The sequence below is a fragment of the Rissa tridactyla genome, chromosome Z (genome assembly GCF_028500815.1).
Source record: "Rissa tridactyla isolate bRisTri1 chromosome Z, bRisTri1.patW.cur.20221130, whole genome shotgun sequence".
Taxonomy (NCBI): Eukaryota; Metazoa; Chordata; class Aves; order Charadriiformes; family Laridae; genus Rissa; species Rissa tridactyla.
Window position 1 is genome coordinate 73147414 of NC_071497.1, and position 24731 is coordinate 73172144.

At 35.4% G+C, this 24731-nt stretch overlaps 1 protein-coding gene across 2 annotated transcripts in view; it reads right to left on the reverse strand.

Annotated features, from left to right (window-relative positions):
• Nucleotides 1-24731, reverse strand: part of WDR70 (WD repeat domain 70) — a 139673-nt gene that overhangs the window by 93335 nt on the left and 21607 nt on the right. For both annotated transcript variants that reach the window (XM_054187070.1, XM_054187069.1), the window contains exons 6-8: nucleotides 10995-11054; nucleotides 5573-5706; nucleotides 292-445 (exon numbers count right to left, since the gene is read on the reverse strand). In XM_054187070.1, the coding sequence (XP_054043045.1) occupies nucleotides 292-445; nucleotides 5573-5706; nucleotides 10995-11054 (348 nt within the window). The remainder of the gene's footprint in view (nucleotides 1-291; nucleotides 446-5572; nucleotides 5707-10994; nucleotides 11055-24731) is intronic.

The following is a 24731-nucleotide window of genomic DNA, read 5'->3' on the forward strand; positions in this document are numbered from 1 at the left end:
ATGAAGTTGTTGTAGCATCATAGAAACAGTAGCTGTAAGAGATCTCTTGAGCTCAAAGCCAGGTAATAGTCAACACCAGATCAGGTCAGCCATGGATTTTTCTAGCTGGGTCTTGAAAACCTTCATGGATGAAGGTCCCACAACTTACAGCATGTATCAATATATGGGACTATCGCGTCCCAGAGACAGAGCTTTGCATGCTTCCTCACCAAACTTCATGAGCTTTCTCATTAAGAGCAAAAATACACTATATTGTCAGTCACCTGGCATTCAATTAATTTCTGACTTTACCTTTGTGTTTGTCATATCCACAATGTATTGGTCTCCTTTTATGCATTCCATTACTGGGAAGCCATCTCTGTCAAGAACTTTCGCCTGGGAGTTACCAGAGACAACAAGAATGACATCTCCTGTGCTGCTATATTGTAAAGATTTGATTTGGTGACTGAAAAAAAAAAAAAAAAAAGAAAGAAAATGTTTCAATTCACTTCACTTCCTGTAAGCCTACACTAAAACAAAAGTGTTAATGGTGAGACAATGCATTGCAGAAATAAACCCCTATACATTCCTATACTAAAAAGGTGTGTAAAAAAGAAAAATCTGAGGTGTGTGCACCAATCATATTTCCTTCTTCAACCACACAGCACATCAAACACTATTATTTACAAAGCTGGCACCTACAATGTCATTTCTGGCAAACATAGTTAACTTCAAGAATGCTCTTATAACTCCAAGTGAAAAATAGTATGTCTCAGATTCAGCTCTTCAGGGCTGAAAATTCATATTATCAAAAGCAACACATGGATTTACAATAATCTATAAACTACTATAAAAGGATGTTGTAGTCGTACATAAAATTCCACTGTGCATTGTATACTAGCAAATTAGTCGTATGCCAGCATTCTTGCATCTTTTCCTATGTTTGGGGCTACGGTTTCATCTGAATCTTAGATAAAGTTAAATATACCATCAACCCTGGAAACATGACAGTAGATAACAATCTACATAGTCTATTTTGTCTTGATGATTTCTTATTTTCTGTAAAGGTTTCTTCTTCTACTGATCAAGAAAACCTGGGACAGAAATTTTGGAATAATCCCAAAGTGACAAAAATTATTAACTGAAAGTGGGAAGATGGCTGATGAGTGAGAAGTCCATTTCCAGTTTCAGCATCTTGTCTCAGCATTCTGCTTTATGAACAAAGTTCACTGCAGTCACTGCATCTGAAGCAGATAACCCTTTGATCCCCTAACTCACTATACTCCATTACAAGGATGGCGAAGAACACAAAGAAGTCTATCCACTCCACACCTGACGGAATTTACACCCTTACACATTAATAGAACGTGCACAATAATGTTACTTTATATTAATGCTTCAGCACTGCAGCTAAATCAGCCACATATTAAGGACTGGAATGCATTTGCCAGCTAGATTTGGATTCCTACGGCATATGAACTGTCTTCAAAGGACTATCTTCCTTTTGGTGAAGAACGTAAAACCACGTGCATTCAAATCCTAGTAACTTTGAGGAAACTACTTTTTGACACAATTTCACATCAGTAAAATTAACACTCAGATGATCAGCAAAACTGACTATGCAACTTGTAAATTAATTTGTTTCACGACTTACATGGTAGTGACTTCGTGACTGACTCAGTAATAGCTATTATCTGTTAAATCTGTCCTCAAACTGTGAGTTACTACACAAAACACATAAAATATTGTAATACACGTTTTAAAAGTTCTGCATTGATCATAGTAATATAAACTAAGCATAAGTTACTCATTCAAAAAACGTTTGTTTGGCAAAACTGATCACATTATAATTCAAAAGCCAAAAATTGCTTCAAGCACCCTATTACGTAATAGAAAGTGGCAGCCAAATTGGCTGAAGTATTATAAACTCTGATTTTTTAGTAGAAAGGAGACGCTCAAATTTGGGAATTTCCGAAACAGATCACAGGCGATGTCTGAAAAACCGTCCTGAGCCTCAAGTGAAAAATTGGTTACTTGCTCTGGAGAGGGGAAAGAAGACCAGACGTGTTAAGCTCACAGGAAACACTGAAAAAAATTAATAAGAAGCCGACACAAGAAACTGTATTCTAAAGTCTAGAACATTCTCTGCAGTCAGCTGGTAAACCTAGACTAAAGTACCCATAAGATTCAGCTTTAGAGCAACAAGCATATCTTAGGAATTAAAAAATTTTTCCCACTTGTACTTGCCATACCACCTGATTCATACAAAGCAGAAAATATTCCTGAGCTCCACCTGAGTACTGCATGCAGAATGAAGTACTTACCTAGTTATATTTCTCACATTCTAACACTAAAATTGTCAAAAGAAAATACCCAACATATCTACAAAGCACATTCATGTTTTGAACTTTTCATTGTTGAAATATAAGAACCAAAAATGAGCATTTAAAAACTACAATAAAAGATTATTTTTGCTTGATGAATGCCTCATGCATGAAGAGGATCTGGCCACTAGATATGATCAAACAGCTCGCCCAGAAGTAAAATTTCTGAGAGAATCCACAATACTTAAAGACCCACAAAGTCTTCTGAGAAAACTTTTTCAAAGACACTGAAGTTCTGAAATTAAAAGTACAGATATTAATACTGTTAACATGGTACTGTTCATAATTTGACCAACATAATCTCACTGCTTCTTTGTAGTTCTATTTTAGTGTGTTTAAATAAGCTTTGCTTTCATCTTAGATTTGAAGTTCCTTCTAAGAAGGAAGAGCACCTGATTTTCAGCGCCTAGGAACAATAGGATCATAACTAAAAATTTATCAAATCAGTCATGTGAAAAAGTTAGTCTGAGAGAAAAGATTTCCACGATCTTTAAAGGAAAAAAAACCTCGTTTATGACTGTGCAACATGACTTTTAAAATCATGTCCAAAAATTGATTCTATAAACAGGGTATTTGCAAAGCCCTAGAAGTTACCACTTCTCAGATGTTTATTGGAGCATGACCAAGAGCGAGGCTTTGCAGAGGCAGTTCTTAAAGAAAACATTTTTGGTTCTTATTAATGTTAAAGCAAAAGTCTCAGCAATCTTACAAAAACAGTTCCCCTTAATAGCATTAATCCAAGTCATTTTGGTTTAAATCTGTCAAACGTGCATAGTACTTTTTGCCAGGACCTGCGGAACAGAGCTACATACGTGGGTAGAACCGTGACACACAAATAATTTCTACACATGTACCACAGCTTTGCCTTACCCTTCCCTCCACCTTTAACACTGAGGTGTGGTTTGAATGTACTGGTTTTTTTGTCAGGCTGATGGGTTTTTTTCCTTACATCCCAAATCCAAGGAGAAATTAACAGAGTAACCTGATATTATGCTACAAAATGGAGCCTGGACAATACAGAATTGTTCTGAAGCTTTTTTATTCTTTAAATTAAATTAAATTTATGGCTCCAGAACTGGATTTCTGCTAACACCTAAGCTTTCATTCCAGAACTCCTCAGAATTCTTTGAAATTAAGGTCTGTGAATGCTAATAGTCCTTAATATAAATTCAATAATGAAAAAAATAACATAAGAATATATATACATCTGGGCATAAGTTATATAATATTCAACATAGTACTCACCAGCATGCCTAAATGTCAGCTGGAAAGAACTTTTTCATGAGTTTGGATCTTTTTACCAAACAGAGCTACAGTTCCAGTTTTATGTTTACAAAAAGATACAGAAGTGCTATTTAAGGAATCTATTCTTAAAAATCCAAAATTAATACATGAGAATTGCAACATAAATGACATTCCCAAACTTTTCACCAGTCAATTCTATTTTCATATTTTATATTTTTATGTATTTCATCTATACTTCAACATAGTCAAACCACAAGAATGTACATTTCACCAAGAAAATTCATATAAAAATACTGATGAGACACTTGTAACACACTAAATGAACAATATCAGGGATAGCAAGCCCTTTAAGCTCATATTTTACCATCAGTTTTTGCCAAAAGGAGGCTACAAATTTAGTTCGCAAGCTGTTTTCCTTGAAATGGGACATTAATGTACACTGTACTTGTGTTTTTTATACCATTTTTATGTCTTATACCACTATTACCAAGTGGTATATTTTGAATGCACCAAATTTGAATGCACTCTTTACTCAATTTGGAAACACTTCAGTTAATTTCCTATTGTGGGAGTGAAGACTGGCAGCTCACTCTTACTGCTCAGTTAGGATGGAGGAGAGGAAAATACCATTTGTGTGCTGCTACATAATCATGTAAATGAAATTCATGCCAGAAAAGTCTGAATGTGACTTCACATTTGGAGAATTTTAGTTATTTATTTACTTCAAAGCAGCATGTTTACTAAGTTATGTTTTCAAAGTAAACATGCCATTCATTGGTTAATTTTAACAAGATAAGTCTGTCAAAGAGATTAGAATTGAATAATTGAATCGAAGCACACTTTTCATTTCCCTGACTTTTCACAGTTTAGAACATCATTAGAATCCCTTTCTATCTTGCTCATTATCAGGCTAACAGCACAAACCCTTCTTGTCTCTCATTATCTAGATTTTTGGCATGTCTATAATTAGTCATATGCATTCTAACCTTGCAAAATGACCAAAATTCAGCTGTAGCTTTTCCATACAATAATGAGTAAAAATAGACTTTCTAAGGACTACTTACTGCACATAATACATTTCAATGCCTTTTTTCAGTACACCAAAGTATCTTATGAAGTGCACCGTATTAGTTGGACATTAGAAAGTACCTTGCTAAAAACAACTGTATTATTAATTTATGAATGTGTTTCCCTGAAAGTTCACTGTGCATGAGACATGCTTTATTTTTGAAGGAGTTAAGATATTTAAATTCTCTGGAACAAGCAAATGAACTCGGTTCATTTATTGCTGAAATATCAATGAATGGTATGGATGGTATGGAAATCACTCTCTAAAATATGTTTCATTTTTTAAAATTTTTTGTAATACATAAAAATATTTAGATAAGTGTAAATAAATATATAGCTTTTTTTTCCTTTAAAAAAGAGAATAGGGTTTTTTTAATGCACACTATGCAGCTATACAATTATCAGCGCAATGCAAAGGACCAGTGCTTCCAGAAACAGAGGATTTAATGGGAACTAGATACCCTCTAACTCACAAATACAGGCAGCAACTAGAAGTTCTCCACAAAGCGGTCAACAGTTTTAACTTTCTTGTGTTCTTCATCAATTTTATATAAGCAGAGTTCATATAGAAAATGTAGTCCGTTAATTTTGATTCCAATTATGAAAGTCAACCTGTCTCTTTGAGAGGTTCTTAATCTATTTGCTGATACCCTACTAACAATTTCATCTGCAAATTCACCTGTAGCTTTCTAAAAAGGTGAAAACACGCATGTCGTTGAAAAAAGCATGAAAAGACATAAGCAGACAAGTTCCCAGATTCACATTCCATTTACCACAAAAAGTACAATGGGATACAAAAGCCTTTTGAACAAGCTATCCTACAAGACTTTTGTGCATTCTGTTAGGAGCTTAACATTGGCATAGTCTCAGGTTAAAAAGGCAGCCTTCATGCCTACCATTCACAAGGCTGGAGTGACCGAAAAGCTTGGAGAGAGGCATCCATTCCAGCAAAATCCCAAAATTTAACATCATAGTCATATCCACCAGTTATCAAACGGGCACCTGAAGGATCCAACCCCAAAGCAGAAACCTACACAGGAAAATAAAAAATAAAAAAAATTAAGATCATTCTAGCTTCCCCCCCCCCTACAGTTCTTCAGGTGTCACCAAAATACAAAATACTACTACAGTAAAAAAAATTATTCAGTGTGCTAGTTTTTCTTAAAATACATGAGCTATATTTTGTTTTTGAATTTTCACTAGCTTGTATAATGTTTAAGTACTTTGGAAGGGGTAGGGAGAATGGAAATTGCATAAAATTACATTTTACCTGAATAAACCACTGAAGACAGCTGAAAAAAGTTAGTTTACACTGTTTGCTTTCCAATCATCCCATTGCAGAATTTGGATATGTTTCATTTTGATGAAGAAAACTGTACTCTAGACTTTTCTCAAAAGTACAAGTAATATTTCTAGCAAGATACTGAAATGGTGTTTAATATTCCTCAGTTTAAGATTTTGTGGTAGTTTATTCAAGACAGTTCATGTGCATATATACATTGTTTGGTTAAATGTCTCAAATGAAAAAAAGAAAAAGTATAAGTTTGATTTTTAAAAAAACCACAAATTTAAAAAATTTCAACTAAATTTTAACTAAAAAAGCTCAAAAAAACCTAACCAAACCCCATTTGTTTTATATACAAAAACAGTTGCTTAAAGCTACTCAAAAACTTTAAGGAAAGAACGCTTAATGCTGATTACTCTCATTTGTTATCCTCAAATAAAAGGTTGGTTAAAATGGGATTTTTAGTGAAAATCCTATTTTAATTTTCTATTTGAAGAACTTTATTACAGTAGTTTTCAAATCACTGTATCACTGTATGGAGAAGTGAGAGTAACAGAAAGCACCTCCCTGATTAAACATCCTTTCATTTACCTTCAAAATTATTTCTTCTCTTTTCTCACCTTTGAAAATACTATCTAATACTATGATTTCAAGTATTAATACAAGATTAGCTAGACAATGTGCTAAATTAATTTGAAAGTCAAGTAAAGAGAATAACTCCCCCAAATTAAGTTGTCGACATGAGACAGTGTTGAAAAGTGATGTCGAAAACTGTAAAACGAGTACTTTTACAATTACTCAAAATTACACCCAACTCAAAGTGTTAAAATGAGTGAAAAAGTTTTCATAAGAAGATAAAACTCATACAGAATTCATGCTTAGGTTTTAAGCTCTAGAACACAATTCAACCTCTATTAGGCATTTCAAGTTAGGCAGATCATGAGTAAAACCTAGTCTCTAACCAGAGGATGACTTTTAACCTTTGGACAAAAACCTGGGTCATCCCATATACATGAGATAGATAAGCATCAGATTTAGAAACCCTTTCACAACAAGGAAGGTAGTCTTCAGCACAAGAAAATATTTATCATTATTATCATTATTCTAGAAAATGCCTCGAAAGGGATTTGAAGATATAAGCCAGAAAATTCTGAAAGAAGAAAAACAATCTTACACTTTACCAAGAACACTCAGACTTATAGAAAACTGGAGGGGGGGGGGCGGGGGGGCAGACCAGAAAGGGGGAGGAAACGATCACACAAAAAAACTGTATGCACAATAAAAGAAAGAAAAGCCTTGATTTCTGAGTCAAAGATAACACCTGAAAACAGCATCATGGCTATAGGCTAGCAACGCCGAACTTCTACAGAAAAAAAAAAAATCAGACCAATTACTTTCAGATACCTAAAGCTGTATTAAAAATTCTAGCTATTGATGTATAAAAATTACAATAATTTGTATATAAGTATGCTCGTCTGTATGTATCTTCTTTATATGTATACATGAAAAGTACTGCCAGTCACTATGATTTAATGCGGACACATAGAAGTACCACCAAAAAACCCTTGTCTCAAAGATATATCAGTCTACTACTGTACTTTCTTTTTTTAAAGCTTTAGTATATACACATAACAAAGTTATGGAGACTTTTAAAACTTATGTAAACTGTTGAATAGTTCCCACACAAAACACTGTTTAAAAAATGGAATTTAGCATGAGATAGTCCCTTTTCCATCCACAGTTGAAAAAGTAACCTACAGAAAATAAATGTTTCAATAAAAACACCAGTTATGAATGGAATTTATTCTTTCAGATGGATGATTTGTTTTGCTAAAATTAAGGTTTCTGTATATAAAAAAGTATGGGTTTCTTTTGAGTACTCTTTTTCCAGTTTCCTGTAGAAAAGGTTCACTTAGGTATTTCTTATTTTATCAAAGACTCATTTCTAGCCCTCTTCTCCTTAAGCTCATGATGCTTCTCATGCTGGTACCTCGCTGCATTTCAAACATACAGTGCCATCATATAGCCAACAGTTTGAAAAAAGTACTTTCAAGAAAACGAAGATGTTGCAGGCATGATGCTGCTGCTCACCAGGCAACTGACTCCTCCTTAATCTAATTGTCCTGCATTATTTTAGAGGCATTCACTTGCAGAAATCTTTTTAGAGAATGTCTAAAACCTCATTATTCTAAAGAATGCAAAGGATCATCAGATGTCCTAATCCAGTGCCCCCTACAAAAAAAAAAAAAAATCTAATTCACAGAAATACTAATAGATTCAACATTTTTCCTTTGACATCCCTGAATCAAATGTTTAGACATACTGCTTTGTGCTATCCCTAAGAATGAATTAAACTCCACTTAGTGATTATGTCATTGTGACATATTTGATTTTCAAATGAAACAGATGCAACCTTTTACGTGTTTCCAAAAAAAAAAAAAAAAAAATATAAAATGCCCCTTTTACCATTTAAACGCAAATTTTGAATCCCATTTATTTCATTCATGATTTCTAACATGCAGAAAAACTGGGCATCTCCAGATTAATTATGCATTCAATTAATATACTAAAGTGTTCTATTCTACAATAGCTCCTATAGGAAGGAGCAGCTGTGATATGAGATGTTAGAAAGGACACTGTTAAGAATACTTCTGGTTATGTATTCTTTCTTATACCCACCTACGTAGCAAAACTGTCAGGAAAAAAAAAAAAAAAATATATATATACATATCCCTGAAGTTTCATTGAGAACAGTAACTGCTATTACACTGTATAAGCAAGGCAACCAGGAAATTAATCAGGTTTCTGGAAAGAACCTCCAGCTTGGGAAATCTTTTCTGAGACTTTTCAGCTGCACAGGAATAGAGTCATCATGAAACCCATGTTCATTAGACTGAAGAGGTACAGATGGAATACATAAGTTTAGCCGAAATAGTACACTGTATGAACATAATGAGAAGACTGTATTTTAAAATGCTGGGGTGAAACAACAATACCAAGATATGAAGTTGGTCCCTTCCTTATATGTGTGTAATGACATGGGTCATTATTAGTTTCATTATTCTAAAACAAACAAATAAAATGAAAAGACAGTCCTTCTACAGCAGAGCTGCTTTTTCACTGATATGTTTGATTCATTGCATCCAGCCTAATCCAACTGTGCTATAAATATCCACACTATAATTCACCTCTGCTCTAGATGATGACAGCTGCATTCTCATGCAGTCAAAATACCTCAGAAGTCTTCCAAAACCGTAACTTCCACTTCACAAAGCCTTGTAGTTCAAAATAACATGAGCTTATGCTTTAAGAAACCATCAAAATATTTAATGGTTAAATAAAAAGAAAAATAATTCAACAAACGTACCATAATAAAGTTTGTTAAAAAACGTATTCAAGGAACATACTGCAGAAGCAATTACTGTCACATGTGAAATGTAAATGGTTTGCACTAGTATACTACTATGCAAATCCTAGTATGCTTAAAAATAAGTATGCAAAAAAGCTACATGCACTGCGTGCATAGAAATCCACTCTAATTTTGTTTAGTGTTATACAATGCATCTTTTACAGGCTTAAAAAAGTATTTTACTATTTTCATTTTTAACACTTGCTACTTCTTTCTTTTCCTCCTCTACGTCTGTATGTCTAGCACTGTGATAAAACAAATGGGTAAGCCTTATCACCTCTCCACATTCCAAGACAGGCCACAAAGGTTGATGCCAGATTCATGAATAGACACTTCTGAAAATAACTATCTCTGAAAGCTTATTAAAAAAAAATTTATGATCTTTACCGTCAAGCTTAAGCCCCCAGAAAACTCCTTTAGAATGCCTGACAAATCTTAAGAAATTAGTCATTAAAAATTCAAATCTTAAACTCCTAAATTACGGATATTAAATTAATATATATAAAATTAAAAACAAGTTTATTATTAAATAATTATTTAATATTGCGGAATGGTAAATTATTACATGTATGATTACAATTAATCCATGAGTTTTCTTAAAAATCCAATAACGGAAAATCATACATTTCCTTAGATTGTTTAAAACCTCATGAAAAAACATTTTTCTCAAATTTTTTTCTGTTTTATTTTTCTTTCCTTTCTTCTTTTTTCCCCTCTCCAAACAAACTCCCAGAAATACCATAAGTGAGAATTTTTTAACTAGCTGACAGCACTTTCACAGGGTTATAATAACAATAGAAGAAATTCTAGTATCATTTTCTCATTGAAGCCTAAGTCACAGCCCAAACTGAAGAGGACGAACAGCAGCAGCACCTTTTTTAATGACTAAAGAAGAATATGGGGAAAGGATTTAGGAAAAGAATCAGTGCTATTGATGGCCAGAAAATAAATTTCATTCTATAAAAATAGATCTTCGATCAATCAGCACATAAAAGCAGCTGAATTGGTACTGGAAGATGAGATTACCCAGAGATAAAAATATTGAGAACAAAGAAACGATAGTTCGAAGTTGGACAGTGGTTCTTATAAGAAAGTGAATGACAACATTGGAAGTGAAACCTAGACAAGACACAGTCAAAGACAAAGAACAAGGTTTCAAGAAATAGAGTGTAGTGTATAAAAGGCACTTAAGATTCAAGGAAAATGAAGGAGATCTGTATTCAGCTACAAAGAAGTCCTAGAAACTTCAGCAATAGCATTCTCTTCGAAATCCATGAACAAACAAAGAAAGGTCTAGATTAGACCTCTGTCTACGTTAGAAAGGTCTAGCCTAGAAGAGGAACTCTAACAATTGCAGAGAGCATATTTCACAAAAAGAAAGAAGAAAATTATACTACAATTGCGTCAAATGGAGCCACATTTGTGTTATTACAAGAAAGTGAAGAGGCAGCTGTAAAACACACTTCCAGTTGCAATAAGAAAAACAGCTAGATTAAAATAACAAATTAAGAAAAAGAATTAGCTTCTTGAACTTTAGCTGACAATAAGTATGTGTTAACTTATTTCATAGACTGGTTCTCAGTTCCAGAAAAACAAGGAGTGTTGAAGTTGTGTTATCACTTACTGTTTTTGTCCCATGTTGGAGTGTAATTTCATGAGAATCTGGAATTTTCTTGACAGGGTTCTGGAAAAAAAAAAACACAAAATCCACCTCTGTGAAAACATTGCTGTGACAAACCCCTCCCCCACCCCGAACCAAACAAAAAACCCAATACTGCAATACATATGAAAATAAGAAAGGTTTCCCTTACACCAGTCATAACCTGAGGAGGAGAAAGCAGGGAGAAATCAGTTATAAGAGAGTGATTCCAGATGTTTATTTCCATGGATATACCCCTAGAAATATGAGGAATAATTGTTAAAAAAATAGGATAATACCTTAATAAAGAAAAAAAACCCAGGAAATCTTGAGTTGTGATTTAGTCAATCCATCATTATTATACTACTATGGATGTCTATACAATTATATATGTCTTTTCAAATAAAAGGACTCTACGAAGTAAACAAAATTAATGAAAAAATATAGAAATTCATTACAGGAGTTATCTATGTGGTTTATTAAGATTATGGACTGGCTTCCCACTTCCACTTGTGCCATTATCCCCAGCTCTCATGGGTCTTCACAACTGCCACTTCGATGGCAGCCATAACATAGTAAATGTAATTCAGGGAATTTCACTTAAAGATCAAAGGCAATTACATTTTGAAACATCTAACACATCACTAACACAAACATGAAAATAGTTAATTTACACAGAAAGAAATGTACTGAAAGAACTCAAGTGACTGCAAGGTTCTACAAAGGTAATTTGAATCATTATTCTCAAAATGCTAATTTATCTTGTACCACTTATGTTTCCTAAAACAGACAAAATCTATCATTTTGATGTCCCACACCTTTGTTATAAGTTTCTGTTGCTGAAGTCTGATTTTAAAATAATATTTAAGCACACTTCATATTATATGTTATATCTCTTTCTTTATCTGTGTCTGCCAATTTCTTCTCTTTTTTTCATACTTGCCACAGAAAATATAGCATCAGGCTGATTTCCTTTATCCTGCAGTTCTATCACCTTTATTTCCCTGATAAAACTGAAGTTTTCATTATCTTCAGTTTAGCCAAACCTACCCTTCTTCTAACTTTACTTCTTGCCAATAACACCACCTCTGATTCCCAAAACAACTGTATAATTTCTTTCCCTTTTCACATGTATATACACAAAAATAAGCCAGCAGAAGACTCATGTCCTCTGTTTTCACATTCACAGCCTATGCACATCTTCGATAGTCACAGATGCTTGAAGGGGAACTTCACGATTAGCATGGAAATCATATATGCACCTGAGCAAAAAAATATTTATGGGACTGTGGTCCATGCAAAGTCTGAAAACATAAGAGTAAAGGTTTACAAATAGCTACACGTGACATTGTGAAGGGTATAGTCCACATAGCATTAATAGACACTTCACAGACACAGTGGTTTACAAGTTGGGAAGCAGGTATAACTCAAAATTTCCAAGTAAAGCTGTGATTATGAAAACTATTTTATTGTTCAATTGACACTATAAAGCACCCCGATGAAGGTATAATTCTAATAAGAATTAGGTCTTCCCTGCCTCATCATTCCCTGCACTATACATTGATATTTGCTGTTCTCAGGAGGCAAAAAAAATGCTCAAAGGCCACTGCCTGTACTTGCCATCTAAGCACATTCCATAAAAACATAAGTGTGAAAAGGAAACAATCAGCTTCCAAGATTCATACTGCCAACACCCACAAGAGATGTACTACTATTGTGAATCAAAGGCTTTCACAATAACCATCCACTTCTGGCACAAGAAACAGCATTTTGGTCATTCTCGTTTTTATCACTGCAAGGTGATTTTGTATTCCAATCCAATTATTGCAATATTATAAGGTTGCTCATTTCATATACCTTACCACAAAGGTAGGTATTGTATTGTATAGGTAAGTATTGTATATTGAATCAGCACTGAATTTAATTTTAAGAGTGTATCTTATCTACTTTAAGAGTTCTTTCAATAATTCAAACAAAACCATTAAATTATTAATAAACAAAAAGTACTAGAACAAACTTTTTTAATTTTAATTTAATTTAATTCCTAGCTCCTCCAGGTGCCAATACTCAAATCCCTCTTTTAATGAAAAGAGTGGAACATCCACAGAAAAACATTTTTGCTTTACAGTACACTCACGTTAAACACTGTTATGGCTACTTAATAGAGAACAACAGATAGGAATACATTCTGCCACCTGATAAATCAAACAGCCTGCGCCTGAAAGTTGGACACTGGATGCTAGCGTTGCTACACTCTGCAGTGTCCAAGGGATGCCTGACAGTTGAAATAACTGTTCAGACTATTCAAAACAAAAAAATTAAGATAACAATGTCCAGGAATGTATCTTGGCATAACATCTTCAAATCAACCAAATATTTACATAAAACCAAGGTGGCTTATTCTATTTTAGTAACTATGAACTTCCTAAATGACTGAGAATGCTATAAATATCTCTAGCCTGCTACAACAAATGCCTATATGTGCACACAAAAATCAGATGCAGCTACCACTTTTCCAGTTATTACATTCCAAAGAATAAGGAATGTGATAAAATCCTTTTTTCATACTCTCAAAGGAAAACATAGTTAATACATTTTATGCTGATGTGAACATTAGGATTCCATGTACACTGGAATATTACTGTAAGTCTGAAAAAATGAAAAGGTAGAGTTTGCCCAAAGTGTACTTGCACTTCCAGGTCTTCCAGTTGTTGCTTGGAGTTCAGCTGCTAAGTTTACACACATTGATTTAGTATTTCAATAATGCTGTTCTGGAAAATTTGTAATGTAATTAAAACCAGCCAAGATAAAATCTTTACAGGATTTTTTTGTTGGCTTTTGTTTCTTGTCTTTTTTCTTGTTAAACTATATCAGGAAAAGAAAATATGTTAAATTTCTCTTTCTCTTTCAGAAGAAACAAAGGAAAAGAGTTTCGGTGTTGACATATCTCCTAACATTTTTACAAGAATTCTCAATTCCCTGTCTTATGTACGATTAATATATATTAAATTTGTGAAATAGTGTATTCTCAAAAATGAAAAATCTTACCTTTTCAATAATTTCTGCAAAGGGACACTGCAAGTCAGGCATCACATCTGCAGTTTGCAGTTACATTTTTTTCACAGAATTCCAGCCCTAGCTGACTGTTAAGCTCTCATGCCTGACAACACTCTCATTCACTGCACCACTGTCCCTAAATACTGTGGACTTTTTTTTCTTGTTCCTTTTGTGAGCTTCCTTATCCTCAAGCAATACTCAGAAAATATGCCACTAGAAACCACAGGCTGAAACTAGGTCAGAGTCTCCAAGATCTCTTGAGAAAAATCAAAGACAAAACCAAAAAATTAGATGAACCAATCACGCAGGTCAAACCAGACAAGCGAGAGACGCAAAAAGGAAAAATTAGGCAAAATCTAGTTTTCTACATCCTACAAGATAATCTCCAATATCCTCAAGATTGTAAATATGGGCAATGACAATCATTGGGACTTGGCAGAAGACAGAGGGATACAGAAGGTGGGAAAAGAATGGGCTGGTATATATATGACAAACATTTGGCTTGGGGAAAAATTTAGGTCCTACAGAAGAATTGATAAAAAAAATCCACTAAACTGTATCAGAGAGAAGAATTTACAATTGAAAAATACCTCAACCTTTACTATCAGCCTTTAACAGACTGACCATCCAAACAGCATTTTAGAATGACTTTAGAATGACCATTGGATTATGTCCATAGGCTTAAATGGCTAAAAGCAAAGACTATGAAAAACAAAATGTAAATTCCACAATGACACATTCTGCTGATCTCAAACACACAGTAACTGCGAACTGCACTTGCTGAAAATTCATCCACCAGAATCTGACCTCTCCCCCCCCTAAAAATACCTCAACAAGTTAGAATATAGGTCTTCAAATGACTCACTTTCTCACGGCCCAAGCAGAGAAGGGCAGAGTGATGCATTTATGCCTGTTAAGTACCTCTACTGCTCTGTTTGCAGATGTCTGTATTTCACTAAGTGGAAACTATCCTGAGTGAAAGAGACTGACAAGCTACACCAGGCCCTTAAAGGGAAGTTTTCTGGGCACCCAGAAGACTACCATTTAACAGAGGAAACAATACAATTTTTTTTTTCCTCTGTGTTTGCAATTGGCTACTGCTTACTTTAAATACCTTAAGTACTATACTAAAAAATCCCATCTGCTGGAAGTGTTAACACTCACACCCTGCTCTTTTGGGTCTCTTGGTTTGCTACCCACCACATGGAAGATGCTGTTTGTTCATGGGCAGGAGTGAAGAGAAGGTGGCAAGAGCTACACTTTACAGAGACTTCTCCCTTTCTGGTGAAAGTGCACATTTCACAAAACATATTTAACAGAGGTGGTCTGACGCAGATGATTGCTGCCTCACTGGAAGACAGATGGAATAACTGGGTTCCTAATGGACACCAGAAATAGCTGGTGAAAGTTGGAGGGGGACAAAAAACCCTAGCATCAAATGGTGATGGAATTACCTTCATCTACTTAAGAAACTGCAGCAATTCGAACTCCCAAATGAAGGACTCCCTGCAGAAAACCATGTTTTAATCATCCAAATTACAGGCCTTCCGTGAATTAAGAAAAAAGAACTTTTCTATTTTCAAGCATTTTAAGTACATCGTGTTCATGTTTTCTTTTAAGTTTTTGTAAAGCCTCCTTGCTTCTCCTCCAAAATGACTGTATTGCATGGAAAAGCAAATGCCACACTGCTGGAGGCAATGTGGGGGGTGGGCAGGAAAATTTGAGAGCCTTTGAAAGGCTTTTATTTCAGACTCCAGCACACAGACTGACAGTGCTGAAGTCTTCTTCTTTGTGACCACACATTAGCAATTTTCCATATCTTCCATTCTTCTGCAGGAAAGAGCTTAAAGTAATAAGTGTGATTAAAAGAGTAATCAAGGGTGACAGAAGTAGTTACAAAGAGAAATGTAATGTCTCCAATAAAAACGTTTCTGCTGTGAATTGTGTGACATATTGAAAGAAAATGCTCTTAAGAGATTTTAAGAATAAAACAAATGGGCAGACAATTCATCAACAATCACAAGAGAAAGGACAGGATTTCTGACACGGTAATTCCCGAAGCAGAGAGGTACAACACCACAAGCTCTTCAGTTTAGACAGGTAAAATACCACAGACAACCACTGAATTGTGCAGATAAACTGTTAGAACAGCAACATAGAAATCTGGCCCAACTGCTGCGGTTCCTAGGCACAATAACATGCTAATACCAATAGCAGAAGGCTTTAAACTAGTTTTATTTTAGAAGTTACAATAAAAAAGCAACTCATGCCTGTTGTTGCTGCTCATTTCTGTATCAAATGTGTTTGATTTACAGGTCCAAGTATTCTCTTTCAAACAGCATCTAAAATACAACCCAAATGCTTCTCTTTTCAGGGGAAAGGAGTTACAGAATTCCATCAAACTTCATTGGGCCATGCTTGCACAACATCCCTGTATTGCAGTTGAGTTCAGAGCAACAAACATGCTATTTTTCTTTTCTACCTCAGATCCAGCTTTGATAGATACTATGTGTAAGTGAATGAAATCAAGAGACTATTCTACTGATGATGAACAGAGAGAATAGAATCTTGTTCCATCCTTCAGTATTGAGCCTGAAACACTATTAGAAGAAAGATAAAAGGGTGTGGTGGGGAGTATTTCACAGATCTGTAAGAAAACATGCCTCGTCCTTCTTTTCAGACTACAAAAATGTTTTAAGCTGTTAGGCACCCAGCTGAGTTTTCCATGACAGCAGTGAAAGCTGAAGACAGTCATAAGAGTTTAAACTGATTTTTTTTCTGTTCTTTTTTAAACTAGTTCTGCAAACAAACACACATTGATATTCATGTTTTGTTCCACAAGTTATATTTCATGCACTGATTAAAACCATATTGCTTTTAAAATGGGCAGGTTTTCCAAGTCACAATTTTATGTTATTTTCCTCCACAACTTAAACTGAAAATAAATATCTAAGATATACACTAAGGTTGCACAATTGTACACTCAAGAGAAAGATGGAGTATGAAAAACCACAATGGGAGAGATTGGTAAGACACTGTTTTACAACAGAAAAACAGAAACTTTTTTGGGTTTATAAGAGTGCATAATCCAAAAACTTGCATGCAGAAGGAAGCATCCAGATTTGAAAGGACATTTCAACAACTTTTAATTTCCTCTTTTTTAGGTGTTAGAGTTGACAGATGTATTCTGATGCAAACTTGCATGTTATTAAACTCAGTTTGGCCTAGATTCATATAATCTGAGTTTCTGAATGTGATGCATCTAAATACAGAAAACACTTACTATGAACTTCCTATACAGCCTTAAAAAAAGAGACAGGTAACTCCAGAAGAAGAATCAGTGTGTCAAAAAACTGAATCATCTGGAGACCTCTCCTCTTCATAAACTATTCGGGGAGTGCAAGGCAACTAAATTCCTAACATAGATGTCTTGATTAAATTGGATGAATCAGGGCCCATGTGTGTGTATTATCTATATTTTTGGCCCAAAAAAGGTAAGAAAAAGGAAAATATTATGGAAAACAGGAGGATGCTTGCACACAGTGGTATGAATCGACTTGGCTGATATTATTCCCGTGAAACACCCACAATACCTGTCACTCATGGAAAAACATAGGTAACTCATAACTCCTTGACAAATGCAGACAACCTTCAAAATTAACAGAAATATTGGAAGGGAACAACAAAATGCTACTTCTCCCAGTTATCCTTTAATCTGGGTAACACTCAAAACAACACTGAGCTTATTTCTTGAATTTTAAGTATGGGAAGACTAAGGACAGGTTATTCTTCTCTTTAGTGAGCTAAAATGCATCACTGCAGGGTACATTCATGAATTAAGAAGGTGCTTAAGTAGATGAACCTCCTTTCAAATGCCTACAATAAGTAAATTTATTTATTCAATATGGAAAGAGTACCATGGCTAGCTTCTCTCAACATCATCTAATTCACAGCCTCATGAAATTTTCTCTTATGATCTGAACCAGAGTGCTTTGTCAGGTTTAACCAGCAAGGGAAAAGACCTTAGATTAAATCTTCATTCCAACACATGACTGCCTAAAAATAATAAATTTGTAATGTTATTATAGGTCAGATAGAACATATTTTATTAGATGATGGGTCAAATGGTAATTCAGAGACTGTTCCCAGACACAACTAAATCTCCTCTTACTTACTGGCATGTCCCCTTCAAAAAGACTCCAATAGCTTAACATTTTAGAAAAGGCATTGCAATTAGAGTCTCAGCATGGTTTACAAACATCTTTTTTAGATATAAACTTCATAATTCTAAAGTATAGCAAAAAGCCTGCCTGATCTGTCTCCTGGGTGATAGTTTTAGATGGATGTCAGGAGGTTACTATTTTTCACCTAGATTCTAAAATCTCAGTCAGATAATTTCTAAATTTATAACAAGCCCTTGATTTACGAAGTCATAGTTTATATTAATATTTATAACCTGGGAATTGTTCTCACAATGTATACCAGAGACGTTCTCTTGAGCCTGTTCTAAAAACAGCTGATTTAAATCTAAAATTGCCTGTGATCGTTCAAGATTCCTTTGCAGTTTCTGGGAGACCAGTTACTTAAACTGAGTGTTCTGGTGATATTTCAGATATGCTACATTCTGCTCACATAACCACCTACCTATTCCATCTTTATCATCTCATTTCAAATGCATATAAAAACTTTGTATTTGCTAAAACAGTATGCACAACTGCCACATACCACCAAAAACCACCCATGTTCCATCAAGACGGTTTGACTACAGCAATTACTAATACCTACTATGTTAAGAATGAAAAAAAAATCACGAGCATTTTCAGTCAGACATACCGTTTACTAAGATTATTCTTCAGGGCTAAACAGAGTATTTCATTTTGACCCAAAGGAATACTTCTATTTACTTCACAACAGTAAAATAGCACATACAACCACAGATCAGCTGACAATGAGGAGGAACAAAACAAACACACAACTAACATCTTTGATCTGAAAGCTCTGCTTAGCCTGGCAGGCAACTAAAAAATAGCTTAATTCTGAAATCAGAGAGGACAAATAGTTGTGAACTTTCAATTCTTTGGAGTCTAGGTGCCAACTGCCTAGTTCAGATGCAAACAGGCCTCTCTTGCACATTCACATATTTCACATCCAGCTTGATAACAATTTTTGTACCACACAGATTCCACATGCAATTTCTGCCACAAGGAATATGCCCTAAAAGACACACATGACAGAATCCAAGAACACAACATAGGATGCAGGACCAGACTGAACCTAACTTTTGTTAATGCTTTTATTCATTTTTCATTTTTCAACTTGCTAGGCCGTTCACTAATTATTTACATTAAACTCACTCAAAAACATCCTTTATCTAAACTATACAGACATTTTATCATTATCACTTTTTGGCAAAGTTAGGAAAAAAAGTGTGAAGTTCTTTCAATTGACTGACCAAGAGCAACCATGAAAAACAAGGTTACACTAAGAATTCCAGCAGCATTATCCTGCCTTTTCATAATTAGAACACTTCTAGATGTTTTTCAGTCATTAAAACGACTCTACTGTTCTCCAGATTTGCCTTCTGTGTTAAAATAAAATTATTTATGAAACATTTTAGAATTTAGAAACCATATATTTATAAAGTTTAAGATTCCTTGCAAAAAACCCCACCTTCCTCTATGTATTTTAAAAGTCAGTGATACTATTAAGCCTTTGTAATCCATGCAGCAAAAGGCTACCTTAGTTACACGCATTTCTATGGAAGTACATTAAAATAATAGATGCAGCAGAATAAGTATTACTGTCTCTTTCGTAAGTTTTGTAAGCAGTGGAACTAAGTCCATCAGCAGCACTACACTCTAAATTTTAATTTTTAACTCATAAAAGCCAATGCAACCAACAGATGTTCAATATTTGGGACTGTCGTCTAAAACAGACATGGAGATGACTACAATTGAAATAAAGCACATTTTTCCGCTTGTCAAACAAGAGCCTGATGCTCACTTTAAGACTTCTGGTGACCATGTTAGCACAGAATTTCTTAAGCATCAAGGCAATATGAATAAGAACCTCTATAACAATATGATACCAGCCTCATTCGGGAGACAACCTCTTTTACATTACACATGTTCTAATGACCAAATTAAAACAATACAACACTGGTGTAGACCAGTCCTTGGCCTTTGACTTTGTGCAATTTATTTCATTCCTGCATACCCCAGTTTCCTCATCTGAAAAATTTGAACAAATAATATCCATCATAAGGAATCAGCTACAAGGTTTTATTCAGCAATGGTCGTGAAGTTCTTAAAATTCCTCAGGGACCCTGTTATTCTTAGCAAACACACTACAGTCAGCAAAACTAAACTATCACATCTCTAGAGAGAGGGTTGTCCACAGACTATACTTTTCAGCAGTTCTTCAATTGTGATCGTAAAAATGTTTACTCCAGGATCTTGAGAGAGGTATTTATGCGTACCACCCCACTTAGTGACAAATATTCCAGTGGTCTACAAAAGTCCTAATCAATTAGGGTAAGGAATTAAAACGGCAGGGGAAGGCGGGGGGAGGAGTCATCAGCTGGTCATGCAAAGAAGACCTACAACCACAGGATGAAGGTAGGGGGGTGGGGGTTAAAAATTACAGCATGTCTAAGTTACTGCAGGAAGGAAGGACAATTTCCTATCTGGCTCCCACAGCTGGTTCCAATTCTGTTACTGTTTCGATTACTAATTCTCCCATGCCACCCATAAATTACCTTCAAAACATTAACATTTAAGCTGTCTTATAGCAGCACAATTTTATGTAATGTGACATGAGAATAAATTGCTAAGTGACTTTAACTACGCATCTGGAAAGAGGAAAAGATACGTTTATATTGTACACATGTGAGGTCCACGCTTGGAAGAAGCACACCTTTCTCCACACTTCACTCAGGTATATTCCTTTAACTAAAGCTTAAGTCAGAAGAAGGTAGTGCATTATGATCAGATGATGTATCTCATATTGTTAAAACCGTTCTAATACTCAATGATACTGCAAATAATTTTCAAAATGTTCAGCACTATGTTAAAAATCACAGCCAGTGTGAATATCTTGGTTTTATTTTTAATCATAAAACCCATCATTTTTAAAAGTTGTGCCCAAGAATTATAAAACATGCTTATCTTCTATGCATTTATATGACTTCTATGCATTTATATGATACATCTTCCTATAGTATCTATAAATGGTGGGACCCCTCCAGCATACCGTATCAAAACCACTGATTTCTATACACATAACGTAGTCTGAAAATTCCAAATGATTACAATTAAACTTGACAAGACACACAACTAAATAAAGAGCAATTGATTTCTACACAGCAATGAAACAACTATGATTCAGTATTGCTCAGCTGTAGATTATACAGGAACAGAGTAAAGACCCCAACACATTTTCCAGTGGAATTATGCCCACACATCAAATCCAACACTTATTATAGTCATTCCTCAAAGAGCCTGAAGTATAAAAGCATTCAAAAGCAATGCTTTCACTTTTTAACCCAGACTACGATAAGGATCCATTGTCTAGACAATATTTTAGCTGTGTGAATGGAGAAAGAAGGCAAAAATTCAAGAACATCATACCTTACTGAAATGCCTCATTTCACAGACATTATGTTAAGACCTTGTATATTTTTCTTAATCTGTAACTGTTAGAAAATGTAGAATATTAGATACATCCTACAACATCTTTCTTTAAATTATTCAATAGGCTTCTTGATCTTCTCCACAAGGAGCTGCTGCAGATACTCCGTACTATATAAAGATTGCTTGAGTTACTAGAAAAGTCTTGTTCCTTACACATCTAAAATTTAAATTTAGATTATATGATTCAAATTAAGTCACAATTAATCATGTACAAAATAACCTTGTTAATCTATCTGAGATGGATTATTCGCAACATGCATCTTCAACTTGGTCATAATACAGTTAATATATTTTTAACTCACACTTATATAGTGCAAAGATGACAATTTTGGATGTTCAGATGATGCTTTGCAATTACTTTCTTTTGGAGTCAGGAAAGAAGAGCATAGCCCACAGATAGAAGGAACTCCAGATTCCAGATCGCATATCTACTACGTATCTGCTGTGAGATTTTCAAATAGACAACTGCTTGTGTGTCTAGTATCATGTCTCAAATGGGATAAAAAGTCCCATCTTGCAGGTGTGCTACAATGATACATTAATAAGTATAGTAGGTTTGTTCATGAATTTGCGCTGTTCAGACTCTACCAAGCCAGAAGCCATTATTAATGCCTATTAATACAGAAACAGAATAGTTTGAGTTGGAAGGGACCTTTAAAGGTCATCTAGTCCAACCCCTGCAATAAGCAGGGACATCTTTCATAAGATCAGGTTGCTCAGAGCGCCGTCCAACCTGACCTTGAATTTTTCCAGGGATGGGGCATCTACCACCGCTCTTGGCAACCTGTCCCAGTGTCTCACCACCTTCATCGTAAAAAATTTCCTCCTTGTACCAATCTGAATCTAGCCTCTTTTAGTTGAAAGCCATTACACCTTGTCCTATGGCTACAGGTCCTACTAAAAAGTCTGTCCCCATCTTTCTTATAAGCTCTCTTTAAGTACTGAAAGGCTGCAATGAGGCCTCCTGAGAGCCTCCTCTTCTCCAGGCTGAACAGCCCCAGCTCTCTCAGCCTGTCTTCACAGGAGAGGTGCGCCAGCCCTCTGATCATCTTGGTGTCCCTCCTCTGGACCCACTCCAACAGGTCCATGTCTTTCCTGTGCTGAGGGGTCCAGAGCTGGACGCGGTACTCCAGGTGGGGTCTCACCAGAGCAGAGTCAAGGGACAGAATCACCTCCTTCATCCTGCTGGCCCACCCTTCTTTTGATGCAGCCCAGGACACGATTGGCTTTCTGGGCGGTGGGCACACATTGCTGTCTCATGTCGAGCTTTTCATCCACCAGCACCCCCAAGTCATTCTGGGCAGGGCTGCTCTCCATCCCCAGCCTGTATCGATACAGGGGGTTGCCCCGACACAGGTACAGGACCTTGCTGAACCTCATAAGGTTCACACAGGCCCACCTCTCAAGCCTGTCCAGGTCCCTCTGAATGGTATCTGATCCCTCAGATATGTCATACTTTGAGGTACAAAGTACTCATTTACAAAATAAAGTAAAAACAAACAAATAACACACTAGGAAAAAAAAAATCTCTATTTATAATGCTCATAACACACATGCAATCTTGGAATTGTTGAGAAAATAGATTTGTGGTACTTCTTATCTCCTGGTAGACTGACTGGTGAAGTTACCAGGGAATGCACAATTCTGTAACTACTGTTTCCATAAATAAACAAGCTACAAAACCCCTCCAGGAGTTCTTCCCCTGTAACAAGTAAGTGCTTAAACATAGGTCCAACTTGCTATTCTATCAGAAGAGAAATGAAAGTATAAAACAAGCCAAAAATGAGCTTGAGAGACGCAGAGAGCTTATAAACAGTTACTGGTTTTCCACAGGAAAAGCTGAAGTGGTGGGAAGGAACACATAAACCATAAAATAATCTGAATCAAATGCAGTCCAAGAATTTTTGTTCAGATTTGTTCAAATTCCCTGCTATGGACATTTTCCAGAGAGCTAATAACGAAGCCAAAACAAGGATTCCAAATTTTGCAGAGTTTGCTGGGCTTGGGATAATTTAACTCCCATTTCTGGAATTTGTTCTGTACGAATTCTTCACATTAACCACGTGTTTGACATCCACCTTGGACCTATGATCCATGAAGTGATATGATTTAGTTCTGAAACTAATGCTATCTCACGTAACACCTACTGCTGTCCTGGGTCCTTTTAACAATTTACATTTCATCTTCTGGGAGCCACACAAAACGGACAGTAGATAAGCTTCCAAAACAAGTTGTTTCACCTTGAGTTTTTCAATGCCATTATTCTGTTTACAGATAAAGTTCAAAGTGCAAAGCACAGACCACTCAAAGGCACCTTTCTTTACATGCTTGCTTTTTAAGTTTACCTTGCCTTTTGTACCACACATTCAGATACTCTGGATCCTCACTTCATCTGGCTGCCACAGGTAATATCCAGCCTGAGACAGCAAAAATGGACTCTGAATAGAGGCTCATGGCCTCCTCTTGTCTTCAGGTCCCTCTCATGAGATCCATAAACCTCCACAGAGAGGGAGAAACTCCTCCCAGGAAACTTAATATAGGTGAAGTCTCCCTTCATAAACCAATTATTTAAGAAACCACTGTATAGGCCAATCTATTAAAATGACACTGATGGTAATCTGTTCCTACTTGTCAACCACTTGCCTTTGGAATTTCAGTGTAATACAGAAATAAGAAAATAGAGAAAACAAAAGAATCCTGCTTTTAAAACTCAATCATCAGTTTGACACAAGCAGGTACAAAAATTATTAAAACCCACCATAAGCCATTCATCCATTCTCGAATCCTCACAGTTACGATAATACTGAACAACTCCAGTAGTGTGGAACATAGGTGAAGGAACAAGCTAGCAAGAGTGAGCAAATGCATATAAATAGATTTTTGCAGTTGGTTGTGGGTATCAAGAGCTTAGAAGTATCTATTAATACAGACAGACACAGGGGAGATACACTCTCAAAATTTTGCACAATAAAGG